Source organism: Melospiza georgiana, chromosome 30 (genome assembly GCF_028018845.1).
Source record: "Melospiza georgiana isolate bMelGeo1 chromosome 30, bMelGeo1.pri, whole genome shotgun sequence".
NCBI lineage: Eukaryota > Metazoa > Chordata > Aves > Passeriformes > Passerellidae > Melospiza > Melospiza georgiana.
In genome coordinates this window covers 221,917-240,350 of record NC_080459.1, presented here as the reverse complement: position 1 = coordinate 240,350, position 18,434 = coordinate 221,917, and the positions used below count along the sequence as shown (strand labels likewise).

At 62.8% G+C, this 18,434-nt stretch overlaps 1 protein-coding gene across 1 annotated transcript in view; it reads left to right on the top strand.

The window, feature by feature from the left end:
* The window catches only part of TRIM28 (tripartite motif containing 28), a 44,295-nt gene extending 26,095 nt beyond the window's left edge, over positions 1 to 18,200 (top strand). The window contains exons 13-19 of the mRNA XM_058042239.1: positions 3,313 to 3,371; positions 4,907 to 5,216; positions 7,378 to 7,649; positions 10,353 to 10,461; positions 11,760 to 11,834; positions 14,646 to 14,780; positions 16,449 to 18,200. Of these exons, the coding sequence (XP_057898222.1) occupies positions 3,313 to 3,371; positions 4,907 to 5,216; positions 7,378 to 7,649; positions 10,353 to 10,461; positions 11,760 to 11,834; positions 14,646 to 14,780; positions 16,449 to 16,586 (1,098 nt within the window). The 3' untranslated portion in view covers positions 16,587 to 18,200. The remainder of the gene's footprint in view (positions 1 to 3,312; positions 3,372 to 4,906; positions 5,217 to 7,377; positions 7,650 to 10,352; positions 10,462 to 11,759; positions 11,835 to 14,645; positions 14,781 to 16,448) is intronic.
* Positions 18,201 to 18,434: the final 234 nt, after the last annotated feature.

Sequence of the window (18,434 nt, the reverse complement as noted above, 5' to 3'; positions counted from 1 at the left end):
AGGGGGACACAGGGACTGGGGACATGGGGACAGGGCAGGGGACACAGGGACAGGGGAGGGGACATGGGGACAGGGACACGGGAGGGGACACAGGGGACACGGGGATAGGGGAGGGGGACATGGAAGGGACAGGGGGACAGGACATGGAGTGGACAGGGGAGGGGACACAGGAGGGGACATGGGACAGGGCCTGGGACATGGGGACGGGATGGGGACACAGGGAAGGGACAGGTGAGGGGACAGGGGATGGGGACATGGGACAGGGGATGGGGACACTGGGCAGGGCACGGGGACAGGGGATGGGGACATGGGACAGGGGACAGGGGACAGGGGACAGGGGATGGGGACATGGGACAGGACATGGGACACTGGGCAGGGCACGGGGACAGGGGACAGGGGATGGGGACAGGGGACAGGGGAGAGGATGTGAGGAGGGGGACATGGGGAGGGGACATGGGAACACATGGGGACACAGGGAGGGGGACAGGGACAGGAGAGGGGACACAGAGAGGGGACATGGGGACAGGGGAGGGGACACGGGAGGGGGGACACAGAGAGGACATGGTGGGGGGACATGGGAAGGCACAGGGGAGGGGACACAGGGACAGGGGGTGGGGACACAGGAGGGGGACAGGGGGACAGGGGGATATGGGAGGGGGACATGGAACAGGGGATGGGGACATGGGGACAGGGACAGGACAGGGACAGGGACAGGGGAGGGGACACAGGGAGGGGACACAGGGACAGAAGGGGGACATGGGGACAGGGACTGGGGAGAAGAGAGGGGAGGGGACATGGTGGGGGGACACAGGAGGGGACAGGGGAAGGGACAGGGGGACAGGGGAGGGGGACACAGGGACAGGGAGGGGACAGGGGACAGGGGAGGGGGACACAGGGACAGGGGAGGGGGACAGGGGACAAGGGGAGGGGGGATGGGGACAAGGGGACAGGGGAGGGGGACAGGGACAAGGGAGGGGGACATGGGGAGGGGACATGGGGACAGAGGATGGGGACATGGGGACAGGGGAGGGGACATCGGGAGGGGGACATGGGACAGGGGAGGGGACATGGGATAGGGACATGGTGGGGAGGGGGACATGGGGATGGGGACAGGGAAGGGGACACCGGGAAGGGACAGGGGAGAGGGGACAGGGGAGGGGACATGGGGACATGGGGAAAGGGACATGGGGACAGGAGGGGCACATGGGAACACGGGATGGGACATGGGAGGGGGACAGAGGAGGGGTCACGGGAAGGGGAGGGGACATGGGGACAGGGAAGGTGACATGGGGAGGGGACAGGGGAGGGGACATGGGGACAGGGAAGGTGGCATGGGGAGGGGACAGGGGAGGGGACACAGGGACAGGGAAGGTGACATGGGGAGGGGACAGGGGAGGGGACATGGGGACACGGGATGGGACATGGGGAGGGGACAGGGGAGGGGACACAGGGACAGGATGGGACAGGGGACAGGGGAGGGGATGTGGGGAGGGTGACAGGGACAGGGGATGGGGACAGGGGTGGGGACGAGGGGACATGGGGAGGGACACAGGGACGGGATGGGAACAGAACAGGGACAGGGAGGGGACATGGGGACAGGGGAGAGGACACAGTGAGGGGACAGGGGGACATGGGGACATGGGGACAGGGAATGGGACACAGGAAGGGGACATGGGGACACAGGAGAGGGACACAGGGATGGGGACATGGGGACAGGGGGACATGGGAGAGGACAGGGGAAGGGGACACAGGGACAGGGGATACAGGAGCAAGGGACAGGGGAGGGGACAAGGGGACACGGGAGGGGACATGGGAGAGGGACAGGGACAGAGGGTGGGGACATGGGGACAGGGGAGGGGACACAGGATGGGGACAGGGGAGGGGATGGGAGGGGAACACAGGACAGGGGATGGGGACACAGGATGGGGACATGGGGACAGGGGATGGGGACACAGGATGGGGACATGGGGACAGGGGATGGGGGGAGAGGGGAGGGGACACGGGATGGGGACACGGGAGGGGGACATGGGGCAGGGGAGGGGACATGGGGACACAGGCTGGGGACAGGGAGGGGACAGGGAGGGGACCCTTGGGCAGTCCCTGACTGGCGTTTGTCCCCAGCCGCCAGCCCTGAGAGCGGCGTCACCGCAGGGAGCGCGTGAGTGGGGACGGGGGGCGCTGTCCCTGTCACCCCTTCCCTGTCACCCCTGTCCCTGTCACCCCCTGCCACCTCTGGGACCCCCTGTCCCTTGTCACCCCCTGCCACCCCTGGGATCCCCTGTCCCTGTCACCCCTGTCCCTGTCACCCCTGCCACCCCTGGGACCCCCTGTCCCTTGTCACCCCTGTCCCTGTCACCCCTGTCCCTGTCACCCCTGCCACCCCTGGGACCCCCTGTCCCTTGTCACCCCCTGCCACCCCTGGGATCCCCTGTCCCTGTCACCCCTGTCCCTGTCACCCCTGTCCCTGTCACCCCTGTCCCTGTCACCCCCTGCCACCTCTGGGACCCCCTGTCCCTGTCACCCCTGTCCCTGTCACCCCTGTCCCTGTCACCCCCCTGCCACCCTTGTCACCCCCTGTCCCTGTCACCCCCTGCCACCCCTGTCACCCCCTGTCCCTGTCACCCCTGTCCCTTGTCACCCCCTGCCACCTCTGGGACCCCCTGTCCCTTGTCACTGCCACCCCTGGGACCTCCCCTGCTCCTTGTCACCCTCGTACTGTCCCCTGTCCCATGGTGACATGGTCCCCTGCCCCCTGTCCCCTGTGGCACTGTCCCTGTCCCCTGTGGCACTGTCCCTGCCCCCTGGTGACACAGTCCCCTGTCCCCTGTCCCCTGGTGGCACTGTCCCTGCCCCCTGTCCCAGGGGTGACATCTGTCCCTGTCCCCTGATGCCATCTGTCCCCTGTCCCGTGGTGCCACCTACCTATCCCTGTCCCCTGTCCCATGGTGACATTTGGGGCTGTCCCCTGTCCCCTGGTGCCACTGTCCCTGTCCCTGGTGACACTGTCCTCTATCCCTGGTGCCATCTGTCCCCTGTCCCCTGGTACCACTGTCCCTGTCCCATGGTGACATTTGGGGCTGTCCCGTGGTGACACTGTCCCCTGTCCCTGTCCCCTGTCCCATGGTGCCACTGTCCCTGTCCCTGGTGCCACTGTCCCTGGTGCCATTTGTCCCCTGGTGCCATCTGTCCCTGTCCCTGGTGACACTGTCCCCTGGTGCCATTTGTCCCCTGGTGCCATCTGTCCCTGGTGCCATCTGTCCCCTGTCCCCTGGTGCCATCTGTCCCTGGTGCCATCTGTCCCTGTCCCCGCAGGAGGGTCCCCGGCCGTTCCCCCGGGAGGAGAAGCTCGTTAAGAAGCTGCTCATTAAACGGTAACGAGGGGGGGAGGGGACCCTGCCACCCCCTGTCCCTTGTCACCCCCTGTGTCACCTGTCACCCCCTGTCCCTTGTCACCTGTCACCCCTGTGTCCCTTGTCACCTCACCTGCAGCCCCTCCCGTCCTGTCCCTTGGCCAGGCTGTCCCTGTCACTGTCCCCTGTCCTGGGGTCCCCCTGTCACTGTCCCCCTGTCCCCAACATCCCTGAGCCTTGTCCCTGTCCCCTGTCCCCAGCCCTTGTCACTGTCCCTTGTCCCCAGTCCTTGTCACTGTCCCTTGTCCCCAACCCCTGTCCCTTGTCCCCAACATCCCTGAGCCTTGTCACTGTCCCCTGTCCCCAGCCCTTGTCACTGTCCCCTGTCCCCAACCTTCCCCAGCCTCGTCCGTGTCCCTTGTCCTGGGGTCCCCTGTGCCAGGACCCCCTGTCACTGTCACTGTCACTGTCACTGTCACTGTTCCCCTGTCCCCAACATCCCTGAGTCTTGTCCCTTGTCCCCAACCCTCCCCAGCCTTGTCCCTGTCCCTTGTCCCCCTGTCCCTGTCCCTTGTCACTGTCCCCCTGTCCCCCTGTCCCCGAGCCTCTCCAACCCTCCCCAGCCTTATCACTGTCCCTTGTCCCCAACACCCCCAGCCCTTGTCACTGTCCCCCTGTCCCTGTCCCTTGTCCCCCTGTCCTTGTCCCTTGTCCCCCTGTCCCTGTCCCTTGTCACTGTCCTTGGTGTCCCCCTGTCCCTTGTCCCCCTGTCCCTGTCCCTTGTCACTGTCCCCTTGTCCCTGTCCCTTGTCCCCCTGTCCCTGTCCCTTGTCACTGTCCTTGGTGTCCCTGTCCCTTGTCCCCCTGTCCCTGTCCCTTGTCACTGTCCCCCTGTCCCTGTCCCTTGTCCCCCTGTCCCTGTCCCTTGTCACTGTCCTTGGTGTCCCCCTGTCCCTTGTCCCCCTGTCCCTGTCCCTTGTCACTGTCCTTGGTGTCCCCCTGGCCCAGAGCTCCCAGCACCCCCAGCCCCCCAATCTCCCGGGTTACCCCCCAGAGCTTTGGGGTCCCCGTGTGACCCCACTGTCCCCCAGAGCTTTGAGGTCCCCAGATGTCCCCACTGTCCCCAGGATCCCCCCCAGGGGTTTTGGGGTCCCCGTGTGTCCCCACTGTCCCCAGGAGGGGCTCTCAGGGCTTTTGGGGTCCCCAGATGTCCCCGCCATCTCCCAGGATCCCCCCAGAGCTTTGGGGTCCCCGTGTGACCCCACTGTCCCCGGGATCCCCCTCAGAGGTTTGGGGTGCCCTGGTGACCCCATTATTCCCTCAGGAGGGGTCCCCCCTCAGTGTGGGGCAGCCCCCGGGTTTTGGGGTGCCCTGGTGACATTGGTGTCCCTCAGGAGGGGCCCCCCCTCGGTGTGGGGCAGCCCCCGGGTTTTGGGGTCCCCTGGTGACATTGGTGTCCCCACAGGAGGGGCCCCCCCTCGGTGTGGGGCCCCCCCCGGCTCCCCAAGCAGCCCCCCAGGTTTTGGGGTGCCCTGGTGACCCCATTATTCCCTCAGGAGGGGCCCCCCCTCGGTGTGGGGCACCCCCCGGCTCCCCAAGCAGCCCCGGGTGAGCCTGGAGCGCCTGGAGCTGGACCTGGAGCTGGACCCGGCGCAGCCGCCCGTGTTCCGCATCTTCCCCGGGCCCTCGGCGCACGAGTTCAGCCTCATCGTCATCGAGCAGGGGACAGCGGGGACAGCGGGGACACCGGGGACACCGGGGACAGCAGGGACACAGGGGACAGCTGGGAACGAGGGGACACAGGGGACACAGGGGACACAAGGGACAGAAGGGACGGTGCAGCCGCACGGAGCGCTGCTGGTCAAGGTGAGTGACGCCCGTGTCCCCTCCCCACCCAGGGCAGTGTCCCCAGTCTCTGTCCCTGTCCCTTGTGTCCCCTCCCCACCCAGGGCAGTGTCCCCTGTCCCTGTCCCCATCCCCTGTGTCCCTGTCCCACCCAGGGCAGTGTCCCCTGTCCCTGTCCCTTGTGTCCCCTCCCCACCCAGGGGAGTGTCCCCTGTCCCTGTCCCCTTTGTCCCCACCCAGGTGAGTGTCCCCTGCGTCCCCTCCCCAGTGCCCACTGTCCCCTCCCCACCCAGGTGAGTGTCCCCCATGTCCCCATCTCCTTTGTCCCCATCGTCCCTCCCCATCCCCATTGTCCCCCTCCCCATCCCCTGTGTCCCCTGTCCCCATCCCCACTGTCCCCTCCCCATCCAGGTGAGTGTCCCCTCATCGCCCAGGTGAGTGTCCCCAGTGTCCCTCCCCATCCCTTGTGTCCCCTCATCGCCCAGGTGAGTGTCCCCAGTGTCCCTCCCCATCCCTTGTGTCCCCTCATCGCCCAGGTGAGTGTCCCCAGTGTCCCCTGTCCCCATCCCGTGTGTCCCCTCCCCATCCAGGTGAGTGTCCCCTCATCGCCCAGGTGAATGTCCCCAGTGTCCCTCCCCATCCCCACTGTCCCCTCCCCATCCAGGTGAGTGTCCCCATTGTCTCCGTCCCCTGTGTCCCCTCCCCACCTGGGTGAGTGTCCCCAGTCTCTGTCCCTGTCCCCTTTGTCCCCATCCACACGTGTGTCCCCAGTGTCCCTCCCCATCCACACTGTGTGTCCCCACCTCACCCGTGTGAGTGTCCCCCGTGTCCCCTCCCCAGTGCACACTGTCCCCTCCCCATCTGGGTGAGTGTCCCCAGTCTCTGCATCCCTTGTGTCCCCTCCCCACCCAGGGGAGTGTCCCTGTCCCCATCCCCTTTGTCCCCATCTCAGTGTGTGTCCCCATTGTCCCCATCTCCATCCCCTGTGTCCCCTCTCCAGCGCACACTGTCCCCTCCCCACCCAGGTGAGTGTCCCCAGTCTCTGTCCCCATCCCTTGTGTCCTCTCCCAGCCAGGTGAGTGTCCCCAGTGTCCCCATCCCTTGTGTCCTCTCCCACCCAGGTGAGTGTCTCCTGTCCCCATCCTCTTTGTCCCCATCCCACTGAGTGTCCCCAGTGTCCCCATCCAGTCCCTACTGTGCCCCACCCAGGTGAGTGTCCCCAGTGTCCCCACTGTCCCCTCCCCATCCCAGTGAGTGTCCCCAGTCTCTGTCCCCATCCCTTGTGTCCTCTCCCACCCAGGTGAGTGTCCCCAGTGTCCCCATCCCTTGTGTCCTCTCCCACCCAGGTGAGTGTCCCCAGTGTCCCCATCCCTTGTGTCCTCTCCCAGCCAGGTGAGTGTCCCCAGTGTCCCCATCCCTTGTGTCCTCTCCCACCCGGGTGAGTGTCCCCTGTCCCCATCCTCTTTGTCCCCATCCCACTGAGTGTCCCCAGTGTCCCCATCCAGTCCCTACTGTTCCCCACCCAGGTGAGTGTCCCCAGTCTCTGTCCCCATTCCTGTGTCCCCTCCCCACCCAGATCAGTGTCCCCTGTGCCCCCTCCCCAGTGCCCATTGTCCCCTCCCCATCCAGGTGAGTGTGCCCTGTCCCTGAGTGTGTCCCCTGTCCCCATCCCTGTCCCTGTCCCCATCCCTGTCCCCATCCCTCTCCCCTGTCCCCATCCCTGTCCCTCTTCCTTGTCCCCATCCCTGTCCTTGTCCCTGTCCTTGTCCCCATCCCTGTCCCTGTCCCCATCCCTGTCCCTTGTCCCCATCCCTCTCCCCTGTCCCCATCCCTGTCCCTGTCCCCCTCCTTGTCCCTGTCCCCATTCCTGTCCCCATCCCTGTCCCTGTCCCCCTCCTTGTCCTTGTCCTTGTCCCCGTCCCCATTCCTGTCCCCATCCCTGTCCCCATCCCTGTCCCTGTCCCTGTCCTGTCCCTGTCCCCCTCCTTGTCCTTGTCCCTGTCCCCATCCCTGTCCCCATCCCTGTCCTTGTCCCCATCCCTGTCCCTGTCCCCCTCCTTGTCCCTGTCCTTGTCCCCCTCCTTGTCCCTGTCCTTGTCCCCATCCCTGTCCCTGTCCCCGTCCCTGTCCCTGTCCCTGTCCCTGTCCCTGTCCCTGTCCCTGACCATGTCCCCCCCTGCAGGAGGAGCAGCAGGAGTCGCCCATCGGTGACACCGGTGACATTGGGGACACCAAACCCGTGGGGCTGCTGCCCCCCGCCCTGGGTGACCCGGGCCCTGTCCCGGGGGTCCCCGGGGGTGTCCCCGGGGGTGTCCCCGGGGGTGTCCCCGTGGGGGTCCCGGGGGTCTCGTGCTGCCGCGTGTGTGGCCAGGCCGGGGCCGTGGTGATGTGCGACCGCTGCCAGCGCTGCTTCCACCTGCACTGCCACCTGCCCGCCCTGCACGACGTGCCCAGGTACGGCTGCACCCAGGGGATCCGGGGGCATCCAGTGCCTTGTGTCACCCCCTGTCACCCCTCAGTGTCCCTGGGATCCAGTGCCCTGTGTCACCCCCTGTCACCCCACAATATTCCTGGGATCCACTGCCCTGTGTCACCCCCTGTCACCCCCAAATGTCCCTGGGATCCGCTGCCCTGTGTCACCCCCAAATGTCCCTGGGATCCAGTGCCCTGTGTCACCCCCTGTCACCCCCAGATGTCCCTGGGATCCAGTGCCCTGTGTCACCCCCTGTCACCCACAGATGTCCCTGGGATCCGCTGCCCTGTGTCACCCCCTGTCACCCCCAAATGTCCCTGGGATCCGCTGCCCTGTGTCACCCCCTGTCACCCCCAGATGTCCCTGGGATCCGCTGCCCTGTGTCACCCCCAAATGTCCCTGGGATCCGCTGCCCGGTGTCACCCCCTGTCACCCCCAGATGTCCCTGGGATCCACTGCCCTGTGTCACCCCCTGTCACCCCCAGATGTCCCTGGGATCCGCTGCCCTGTGTCACCCCCTGGGACCTGGGATCCGCTGCCCTGTGTCACCCCCTGTCACCCCTCAGTGTCCCTGGGATCCGCTGCCCTGTGTCACCCCCTGGGACCTGGGATCCGCTGCCCTGTGTCACCCCCAGATGTCCCTGGGATCTGCTGCCCTGTGTCACCCCCTGTCACCCCACAATATTCCTGGGATCCGCTGCCCTGTGTCACCCCCTGTCACCCCCAGATGTCCCTGGGATCTGCTGCCCTGTGTCACCCCCTGTCACCCCTCAGTGTCCCTGGGATCCGCTGCCCTGTGTCACCCCCTGGGACCTGGGATCCGCTGCCCTGTGTCACCCCCAGATGTCCCTGGGATCTGCTGCCCTGTGTCACCCCCTGTCACCCCACAATATTCCTGGGATCCGCTGCCCTGTGTCACCCCCTGTCACCCCCAGATGTCCCTGGGATCTGCTGCCCTGTGTCACCCCCTGTCACCCCACAATATTCCTGGGATCCGCTGCCCTGTGTCACCTCACAATATTCCTGGGATCCGTTCCCCTGTGTCATCCCCTGGGACCTGGGATCCACTGCCCTGTGTCACCCTTCAATGTCCCCAGGATCCACTGCCCTGTGTCACCTCCCCGGGATCCACTGCCCTGTGTCACCTCCCCGGGATCCACTGCCCTGTGTCACCCTTCAATGTCCCCAGGATCCACTGCCCCATGTCACCTCCCTGGGATCCACTGCCCTGAGTCCCCCAATGTCCCCAGGATCCACTGCCCTGTGTCACCTCCCTGGGATCCACTGCCCTGAGTCCCCCAATGTCCCCAGGATCCACTGCCCTGTGTCACCCTTCAATGTCCCCAGGATCCCCTGCCCCATGTCACCTCCCCGGGATCCACTGCCCTGTGTCACCCTTCAATGTCCCCAGGATCCACTGCCCCGTGTCACCTCCCTGGGATCCACTGCCCTGTGTCACCTCCCCGGGATCCACTGCCCCGTGTCACTTCCTGTCACCCCTCAATGTCTTTGAGATCCAGTGCCCCGTGTCACCCACTGTCCCCCAAATGTCCCTGGGATCCACTGTCCTGTGTCACCCCTCAGTGTCCCTGGGATCCACTGTCTCTGTCACCCCCTGGGACCTGGGATCCACTGCCCCGTGTCACCTCCCTGAGCCCCCCAATGTCCCCAGGATCCGCTGCCCCGTGTCAGCCCCAAATATCCTTGGGATCCACTGCCCCGTGTCACTCCCCCATAGTCCCCTGCTCTGTGTCACCCCTCAATGTCCCTGGGATCCACTTCCCTGTGTCACCCCCTGGGATCCACTGTCCCTGTCACCCCCTGGGCCTGGGATCCACTGCCCTGTGTCACCCTCCTGAGTTCCCCGATGTCCCTGGGATCCACTGCCCTGTGTCACCCTCCTGAGTTCCCCGATGTCCCTGGGATCCACTGTCCCTGTCACCCTCCTGAGTTCCCCGATGTCCCTGGGATCCACTGTCCCTGTCACCCTCCTGAGTTCCCCGATGTCCCTGGGATCTGCTGCCCTGTGTCACCCTCCTGAGTTCCCCAGTGTCCCTGGGATCCACTGCCCTGATCCCCCATGACCCCATTCCCACTCCCAGCCCCGTGGGCATCCCCGTTCCTGTTCCTGATCCCCCATTCCCAATCCCGCAGCCCCGAGTGGATGTGTTTGCTGTGCCAAGAGCTGCCCCCATGATCCCATTCCTGATCCCCTGTTCCTGTTCCTGATCCCCCGTTCCTGTTCCTGATCCCCCATTCCTGATCCCCATTCCCGATCCCTGTTCCCATTCCTGATCCCCCATTCCTGATCCCCATTCCTGATCCCCCATTCCCGATCCCCCATTCCTGATCCCCCATTCCCGATCCCCCATTCCCGATCCCCCATTCCTGATCCCCATTCCTGATCCCCCATTCCCGATCCCCCATTCCCGATCCCCCATTCCCGATCCCCCATTCCCGATCCCCCATTCCTGATCCCATTCCCGATCCCGCAGCCCCGAGTGGACGTGTTTGCTGTGCCAGGAGCTGCCCCCATTCCCGATCCTCCATTCCCGATCCCCCATTCCCGATCCCCCATTCCTGATCCCATTTCCGATCCCCCATTCCCGATCCCCCATTCCTGATCCCATTCCCGATCCCCCATTCCCGATCCCCCATTCCTGATGCCATTCCCGATCCCGCAGCCCCGAGTGGACGTGTTTGCTGTGCCAGGAGCTGCCCCCTCCCCTGCCGGAGCCGGAGCCGGATCCTGAGCAGGGCCCCCCGGTGAAACTGAGCCCCCAGGACCAGCAGGTGAGGCCGGGCTGATCCCAATGGGCCGATCCCAATCCTGGGCCAATCCCTGATCCCCATCCTGGGGCTGATCCCACTGGGCTGATCCCTGATCCCAATCCCAGGGCTGATCCCACTGGGCTGATCCCAATCCCGATCCTGAGGATCCCACTGGGCTGATCCCACTGGGCTGATCCCAATCCCGATCCTGAGGATCCCACTGGGTTGATCCTGATCCCTCTGGGCTGATCCTGATCCCACTGGGCTGATCCCGCTGGGCTGATCCCATTGGGCTGATCCCTCTGGGCTGATCCCATTGGGCTGATCCCACTGGGCTGATCCTGATCCCACTGGGCTGATCCCACTGGGCTGATCCTGATCCCACTGGGCTGATCCCGCTGGGCTGATCCCACTGGGCTGATCCTGATCCCTCTGGGCTGATCCTGATCCCTCTGGGCTGATCCTGATCCCACTGGGCTGATCCCACTGGGCTGATCCCACTGGGCTGATCCTGATCCCACTGGGCTGATCCTGATCCCTCTGGGCTGATCCCGCTGGGCTGATCCCTCTGGGCTGATCCCATTGGGCTGATCCCTCTGGGGTGATCCTGATCCCTCTGGGCTGATCCTGATCCCTCTGGGGTGATCCCTCTGGGCTGATCCCTCTGGGCTGATCCCTTTTGGCTGATCCTGATCCCTCTGGGCTGATCCTGATCCCTCTGGGCTGATCCCTCTGGGCTGATCCCTCTGGGGTGATCCTGATCCCTCTGGGCTGATCCTGATCCCTCTGGGCTGATCCCGCTGGGCTGATCCCTTTTGGCTGATCCTGATCCCTCTGGGCTGATCCTGATCCCTCTGGGCTGATCCCATTGGGCTGATCCCTCTGAGCTGATCCCTTTTGGCTGATCCTGATCCCTCTGGGCTGATCTTGATCCCACTGGGCTGATCCTGATCTCTCTGGGCTGATCCCTCTGGGCTGATCCTGATATCACTGGGCTGATCCCACTGGGCTGGTCCCACCGGGCTGATCCTGATCCCTCTGGGCTGATCTTGATCCCACTGGGCTGATCCTGATCCCACTGGGCTGATCCCTCTGGGCTGATCCCTCTGGGCTGATCCTGATCCCTCTGGGCTGATCCTGATATCACTGGGCTGATCCCACTGGGCTGGTCCCACCGGGCCCATTCCTGATCCCACTGGGCTGATCCTGATCCCTCTGGGCTGATCCCCCATTCCTGATCCCTCTGTGCCGATCCCGGGGGATCCCCTGGGGTCTCCTCCCTCGGGATCCCATCCCTGACCCCGATGCCGTTCCCGCAGCGCTGCGAGTTCGTGCTGCTGGAGCTGCTGTGCCACGAGCCCTGGCGGCCCCTGCAGCGCCTCTGCAGCTCCACCGTGAGCACCGGGGCAATCGGGGGGAGATGGGGTGGGATCGGGGGGGATTGGGAGGGATCGGGGGTGGGATCGGGGGTGGGATTGGGCTGGGATCAGGGGTGGGATCGGGGGTGGGATTGGGGGGGTTGGGCTGGGATCGGGGGTGGGATTGGGCTGGGATCAGGGGTGGGATCGGGGGTGGGATTGGGGGGATTGGGCTGAGATCGGGGGTGGGATTGCGGGGGGATTGGGCTGGGATCGGGGGTGGGATTGGGGGGATTGGGCTGGGATCGGGGGTGGGATTGGGGGGGATTGGGCTGGGATCGGGGGTGGGATTGGGGGGGGATTGGGCTGGGATCAGGGGTGGGATTGGGGGGGATTGGGAGGGATCGGGGGTGGGATTGGGGGGGATTGGGCTGGGATCGGGGGTGGGATTGGGGGGGATTGGGAGGGATCGGGGGGGGATTGGGAGGGATCGGGGGTGGGATTGGGAGGGATCGGGGCTGGGATCAGGGGTGGGATTGGGCTGGGATTGGGAGGGATCAGGGGTGGGATTGGGGGGGGATTGGGAGGGATCAGGGGTGGGATTGGGGGGGATCTGAGAGGATCAGGGGTGGGATCAGCTCCCGAGTGAGGGGGGGGGTCAGGGGGATCTGGGGGTTTTGGGGGGAGATGGGGAGATCTGGGCTGGGATTGGGGGGGGGTCGGGTGTGGGATTGGGGGGGCATTTTGGGGCATCAGAGGTGGGATCAGAGTTGGGATCTGGGGGGACTGGGGGAGGGATCAGGGGTGGGATCAGCTCCCCGGTGAGTAGGGGGAGCCTGGCGGGGAGATGGGGAATCTGGGATCTGGGGTGGGATTGGGGGTGGGATCAGGGATGGGATCTGGGGGAAACAGGTGGGATCAGCTCCCCTGGTGAGCAGGAGGGGAGATGGGGGGATCAGGGGGATCAGGGGTGGGATCAAGGGGGACCATGGTCAGGATCTGCCCCGTTTGGGACCATGGGTGGGATCAGGCTCAGGGGTGGGATCTGCCCCGTTTGGGACCATGGGTGGGATCAGGATCAGGGCTGGGATCTGCCCCATTTGGGACCATGGTCAGGATCTGCCCCGTTTGGGACCATGGGTGGGATCAGAATCAGGGCTGGGATCTGCCCCGTTTGGGACCATGGGTGGGATCACGGGCAGGATCTGCCCCATTTGGGACCATGGGTGGGATCATGGTCAGGATCTGCCCCGTTTGGGACTGTGGGTGGGATCAGGATCAGGGCTGGGATCTGCCCCGTTTGGGACCATGGTCAGGATCTGCCCCATTTGGGACCATGGTCAGGATCTGCCCCGTTTGGGACCATGGTCAGGATCTGCCCCGTTTGGGACCATGGGTGGGATCACGGGCAGGATCTGCCCTGTTTAGGGTCAGGGGTGAGCTCTGGGGGGATCTGCCCCATTTGGGATCAGGGGTGGGAACTGCCTTGTTTGGGACCCGGGGGTTGGATCAGGGGTGGGATCTGGATGGGATCAGGATCAGGGGTGGCATCACGATGGGATCTGCCCCATTTGGCATCAGGGGATGGGATCAGGGGTGGGATCTGCCCCATTTAGGATCGGTGGGTGTGACCGTGGGTGAGATCTGTCTCATTTGGGATCAGGGGTGGGATCAAGGCAGGATCAGGGGTGAGATCAGGGGTGGGATCAGCCCCATTTGGGACCAGGGGGTTGGATCAGGGGTGGGATCAGGATGGGATCAGGGTCAGGGGGTGGGATCAGGGTCAGGGGGTGGGATCAGGATGGGATCAGGGTCAGGGGGTGGGATCAGGGTCAGGGGGTGGGATCAGGATGGGATCAGGGTCAGGGGGTGGGATCAGGGTCAGGGGGTGGGATCAGGGTCAGGGGGTGGGATCAGGATGGGATCAGGATCAGGGGGTGGGATCAGGATGGGGGGTGGGATCAAGATGGCGCCTGCCCTGTTTAGGATCAGGGGGTGGGATCTGGATGGGATCAGGGTCAGGGGGTGGGATCAGGGTCAGGGAGTGGGATCAGGATGGGATCAGGATCAGGATGGGATCAGGATCAGGGGGTGGGATCAAGATGGCGCCTGCCCTGTTTAGGATCAGGGGGTGGGATCAGGATGGGATCAGGATCAGGGGGTGGGATCAGGGTCAGGGGGTGGGATCAGGATGGGGGGTGGGATCAAGATGGTACCTGCCCTGTTTAGGATCAGGGGGTGGGATCAGGATGGGATCAGGATCAGGGGGTGGGATCAGGGTCAGGGGGTGGGATCAAGATGGCGCCTGCCCTGTTTGGGATCAGGGGGTGGGATCAGGATGGGATCAGGGTCAGGGGGTGGGATCAGGATGGCACCTGCCCTGTTTAGGATCAGGGGGTGGGATCAGGATGAGGGGGTGGTATCAAGATGGCACCTGCCCTGTTTAGGATCAGGGGGTGGGATCTGGATGGGATCAGGGTCAGGGGGTGGGATCAGGGTCAGGAGGTGGGATCAGGATGGGATCAGGGTCAGGGGGTGGGATCAGGATGGGGGGTGGGATCAAGATGGCGCCTGCCCTGTTTAGGATTAGGGGGTGGGATCAGGATGGGGGGTGGGATCAAGATGGCACCTGCCCTGTTTAGGATCAGGGGGTGGGATCAGGATGAGGGGGTGGTATCAAGATGGCACCTGCCCTGTTTAGGATCAGGATCAGGATGGGAACTGCCCCGTTTGAGATCAGGGGGCGGCATCAGCACCAGGGGTGGGAACCGCCCCGTTTTGGACCGTGGGTGGGCCCACGGTCAGGACGTGCCCCCCGTGCCCCCCTGACCCCGTGCCCGCCCTCAGGACGGCGCGGGCGCCATGGACCTGACGCTGATGCGGGCGCGGCTGCAGGAGAAGCTGAGCCCGGCGTACCGCAGCCCGCAGGAGTTCGCCCGCGACGGCTGGGCCCTGCTGCGCCAGTTCCACCGCCTCACCGAGGTCTGCCAGCTGGGGGGCCCTTCGGGGGCTGTTTGGGGTGTCTGGGGGGTGTTTGTGGGGTTTTCTGGGGGTTTGTGGGGGTTTTGAGGTGTTTTCGGGTTGTTTGTGACGTTTTTGGGGTGTCTAGCCCCTCTGGAATTCCCATTTTCCCCTCAGGATGTGCAGTCCAATCTGGAGCTGCAGAGGTTCCTCGAGAGCCGCCCCAGGGGCCCTTTTTGGGTTCTTTGTGGGGGTTGTGGGGTCTTTGTGGGTTTTTTGTGGGGTTTTGGGGGTTTTTGTGGGGTTTTTGTGGGGTATTTGTGGGGTTTGAGGGGTTTTTGTGGGGTTTGGTGGTTTTTGTGGGGTTTTTGTGATTTGGGGGGGTTTGTGGGGTTTTTGGGGTGTTTGTGGGGTTTTTGTGGGGTTTTTGAGGTGTTTTCGGGTTGTTTGTGACGTTTTTGGGGTGTCCAGCCCCTCTGGAATTCCCATTTTCCCCTCAGGATGTGCAGTCCAATCTGGAGCTGCAGAGGTTCCTCGAGAGCCGCCCCAGGGGCCCTTTTTGGGTTCTTTGTGGGGGTTTTGGGGTGTTTTGGGGGTTTTTGTGGTTTTTGTGGGTTTTTTGTGGGGTTTTGGGGGTTTTTGTGGGGTTTGAGGGGTTTTTGTGGGGTTCGTGGGGTTTGTGGGGTTTTTGAGGTGTTTTCGGGTTGTTTGTGACGTTTTTTGGGGTGTCCAGCCCCTCTGGAATTCCCATTTTCCCCTCAGGATGTGCAGTCCAATCTGGAGCTGCAGAGGTTCCTCGAGAGCCGCCCCAGGGGCCCTTTTTGGGTTCTTTGTGGGGTTTTTGAGGTGTTTTTGTGGGGGTTTTGTGGGGTTTTGGGGGTGTTTGTGGGGTTTTTATGGGGTTTTGTGGGGTTTTTGTGGGGTTTTTGTGGGGTTTTGGGGGTTTTTCCCCTCAGGACAAGGCGGGTGTGCCATCCGTCCTGGAGCTGCAGCGGTTCCTTGAGGAACTGCCTCAGCGCTGCCCTCCAGGGCCCTTTTTGGGTTTTTTTTTCAGGTTTTTGTGGAGTTTTTTGGGGTGTTTGTGACATTTTTGGGGTGCCCAACCCCTCTGGAATTCCCATTTTCCCTCAGGACCAGGCAGATGTGCAGTCCATCCTGGAGCTGCCATGATGCCTTGAGAGGCCCCCCAGGGCCCTTTCTGGGGTGTTTGTGGGGTTTTTGTGAGGTTTTTGGAGTGTCTGTGAGGTTTTTGGGGTGTTTGTGAGGTTTTTGGGGTGCCCAACCCCTCTGGAATTCCCGTTTTCCCCTCAGGACAAGGCGGATCCTGGAGCTGCAGCAGTTCCTCGAGAGCCGCCTCAGCGCCGCCCCTCAGGGCCCTTTTTGGGTTTTTTTGTGGTTTTTTGGGGTGTTTGTGGGGTTTTTGGGGTGTCCAGCCCCTCAGGAATTCCCGTTTTGGGACAAGGCGGATGTGCTGTGGGGTTTTTGGGGTGTTTGTGGGGTTTTTGGGGTGTCCAGCCCCTCAGGAATTCCTGTTTTAGGACAAGGCGGATGTGCTCTGGGGTTTTTGGGGTGTTTGTGGGGTGTCTGGAATCCCCATTTTCCCCCAGGACAAGGCGGATGTGCTGTGGGGTTTTTGGGGTGTTTGTGGGGTTTTTGGGGTGCTCAGCCCCTCGGGAATTCCCGTTTTAGGACAAGGCAGATGTTCAGTCCATCCTGGAGCTGCAGAGGTTCCTCGAGAGCCGCCTCAGCGCCGCCTTCGGGGACCAGAAATTCTCCAGGATGCTGCTGGAGCCTGAGGAGAGCCTGGAGGGGTCACCGGGGACCTGAGTGATGATTCCGGGGGGACAAAACCCTCCCAGAACCCCAAAATCCCCTCACAACACCCAACTTCCCTCACAGGACCCCGAATTTCCTCTTCTAGGACCCCAATTTCTCCTCTTAGGACCCCAATTTCCCTCACAGGACCCAAATTCCCCTCACAGGACCCCAAATTCCTCGCCCAGGACCTCAGTTTCCCTCTGAGGACCCCATTTTCTCTCTTAGGACCCCAATTTCCCTCTGAGGACCCCATTTTCTCTCTGAGGACCCCAATTTCCCCTCACAGCACCCCAAATTCCCTCTGAGGACCTCAATTTCCCCTTTCAGAACGCAAATTTCCTGTTCTAGGACCCCAATTTCCCTCCCAGCACCCCAAATTCCTCACCCACACCCCAAAATTCCTCTTTTAGGACCCCAAATTCCCTCACAGCACCCCAAATTCCTCTTTTAGGACCCCAAATTCCCCTCACAGGACTCCGATTTCCCTCACAGGACCCCACATTCCTCGCCCAGAACCCCAAATTCCCTCACAGAACCCTGATTTTAACTCCCAGCACCCCAATTTCCCCTCCCAGGACCACAAATTCCCCTGACAGGACCCAAATTCCCCTTGTAGGACCCCAAATTCCCCTCACAGCACCCCAAATTCCCTCACAGCACCCCAAATTCCCTCTGAGGACCTCAATTTCCCCTTTCAGAACGCAAATTTACTGTTCTAGGACCCCAGTTTCCCTCCCAGCACCCCAAATTCCTCACCCACACCCCAAAATTCCTCTTTTAGGACCACAAATTCCCCTCACAGGACTCCAGTTTCCCTCACAGGACCCAAATTCCCCTCATAGGACCCCACATTCCTCACCCAGGACCTCAATTTCCCTCACAGGACCACAAATTCCCCTCACAGCACCCCAAATTCCCTCACAAAACCCCAAATTCCCTCTGAGGACCCCAAACTCCCCTCACAGGACTCCGATTTCCCTCACAGGTCCCCAAATTCCTTGCCCAGGACCCCGAATTCCTCACCTAGAACCCCAATTTTCCCTCACAGGACCTCAAATTCCCTCACAGAACCCCAATATTAACTCCTAGAACCTCAATTTGCTCTCCCAGGACCCCAAATTTTCGTCAAAGGACCCCAAATTTCCCTCACAGGACCCCAAATTCCCTCCAGGACCCCGAATTTAACTCCCAGGACCCCAATTTCCCCTCACAAAACCCCAAGTTCCCTCAGAGCACCCCAAATTCCTCGCCTAGAACCCCAAATTCCCTCTGAGGATCCCAATTCCCCTCACAGGATTCTGATTTTAACTCCCAGCACCCCAAATTCCCCTCACAGCACCCCGAATTTAACTCCCATAACCCAAATTCCCCTCATAGTGGGAACTCCCATAAACCAAATTTCCCCTTCCAGAACCCCAAATTTCCCCTTCCAGAACCCCAAATTCCTCTTTCAGGACCCCAAATTCCCCTCCCATCACCCCAGTTTCCCCTCTCTGCACCCCAATTTCTCCCACGTGATTTTTGGGGTCCCCCCAGAGCCCCTCAGGATTTTGGGGTGTCCCTGTCCCCCCTATCCTGGAGTAAATAAAGAGTAAATAAAGCCCTGGGGGGGTTTAAAGTTTGGGCTCTGGGTTCTGCTTCGTTTCTGGGCTGGGTTTGCTCAGTTCTCAATTTTTGTGCTTGGAAAATTTCCCCCATTTTAGTGTTTGGGTTTCCTGGATTCTGGCCCAATTTCTGTGCTTGGATTTCCTGGAATTTCCCTCATTTCATGGCTTGAATTTTCTGGGTTCTCCTCAATTTCTCTGCTCGGATTTCCAGGATTCTCCCCCATTTCAGGGCTTGGATTCTGCCCCATTT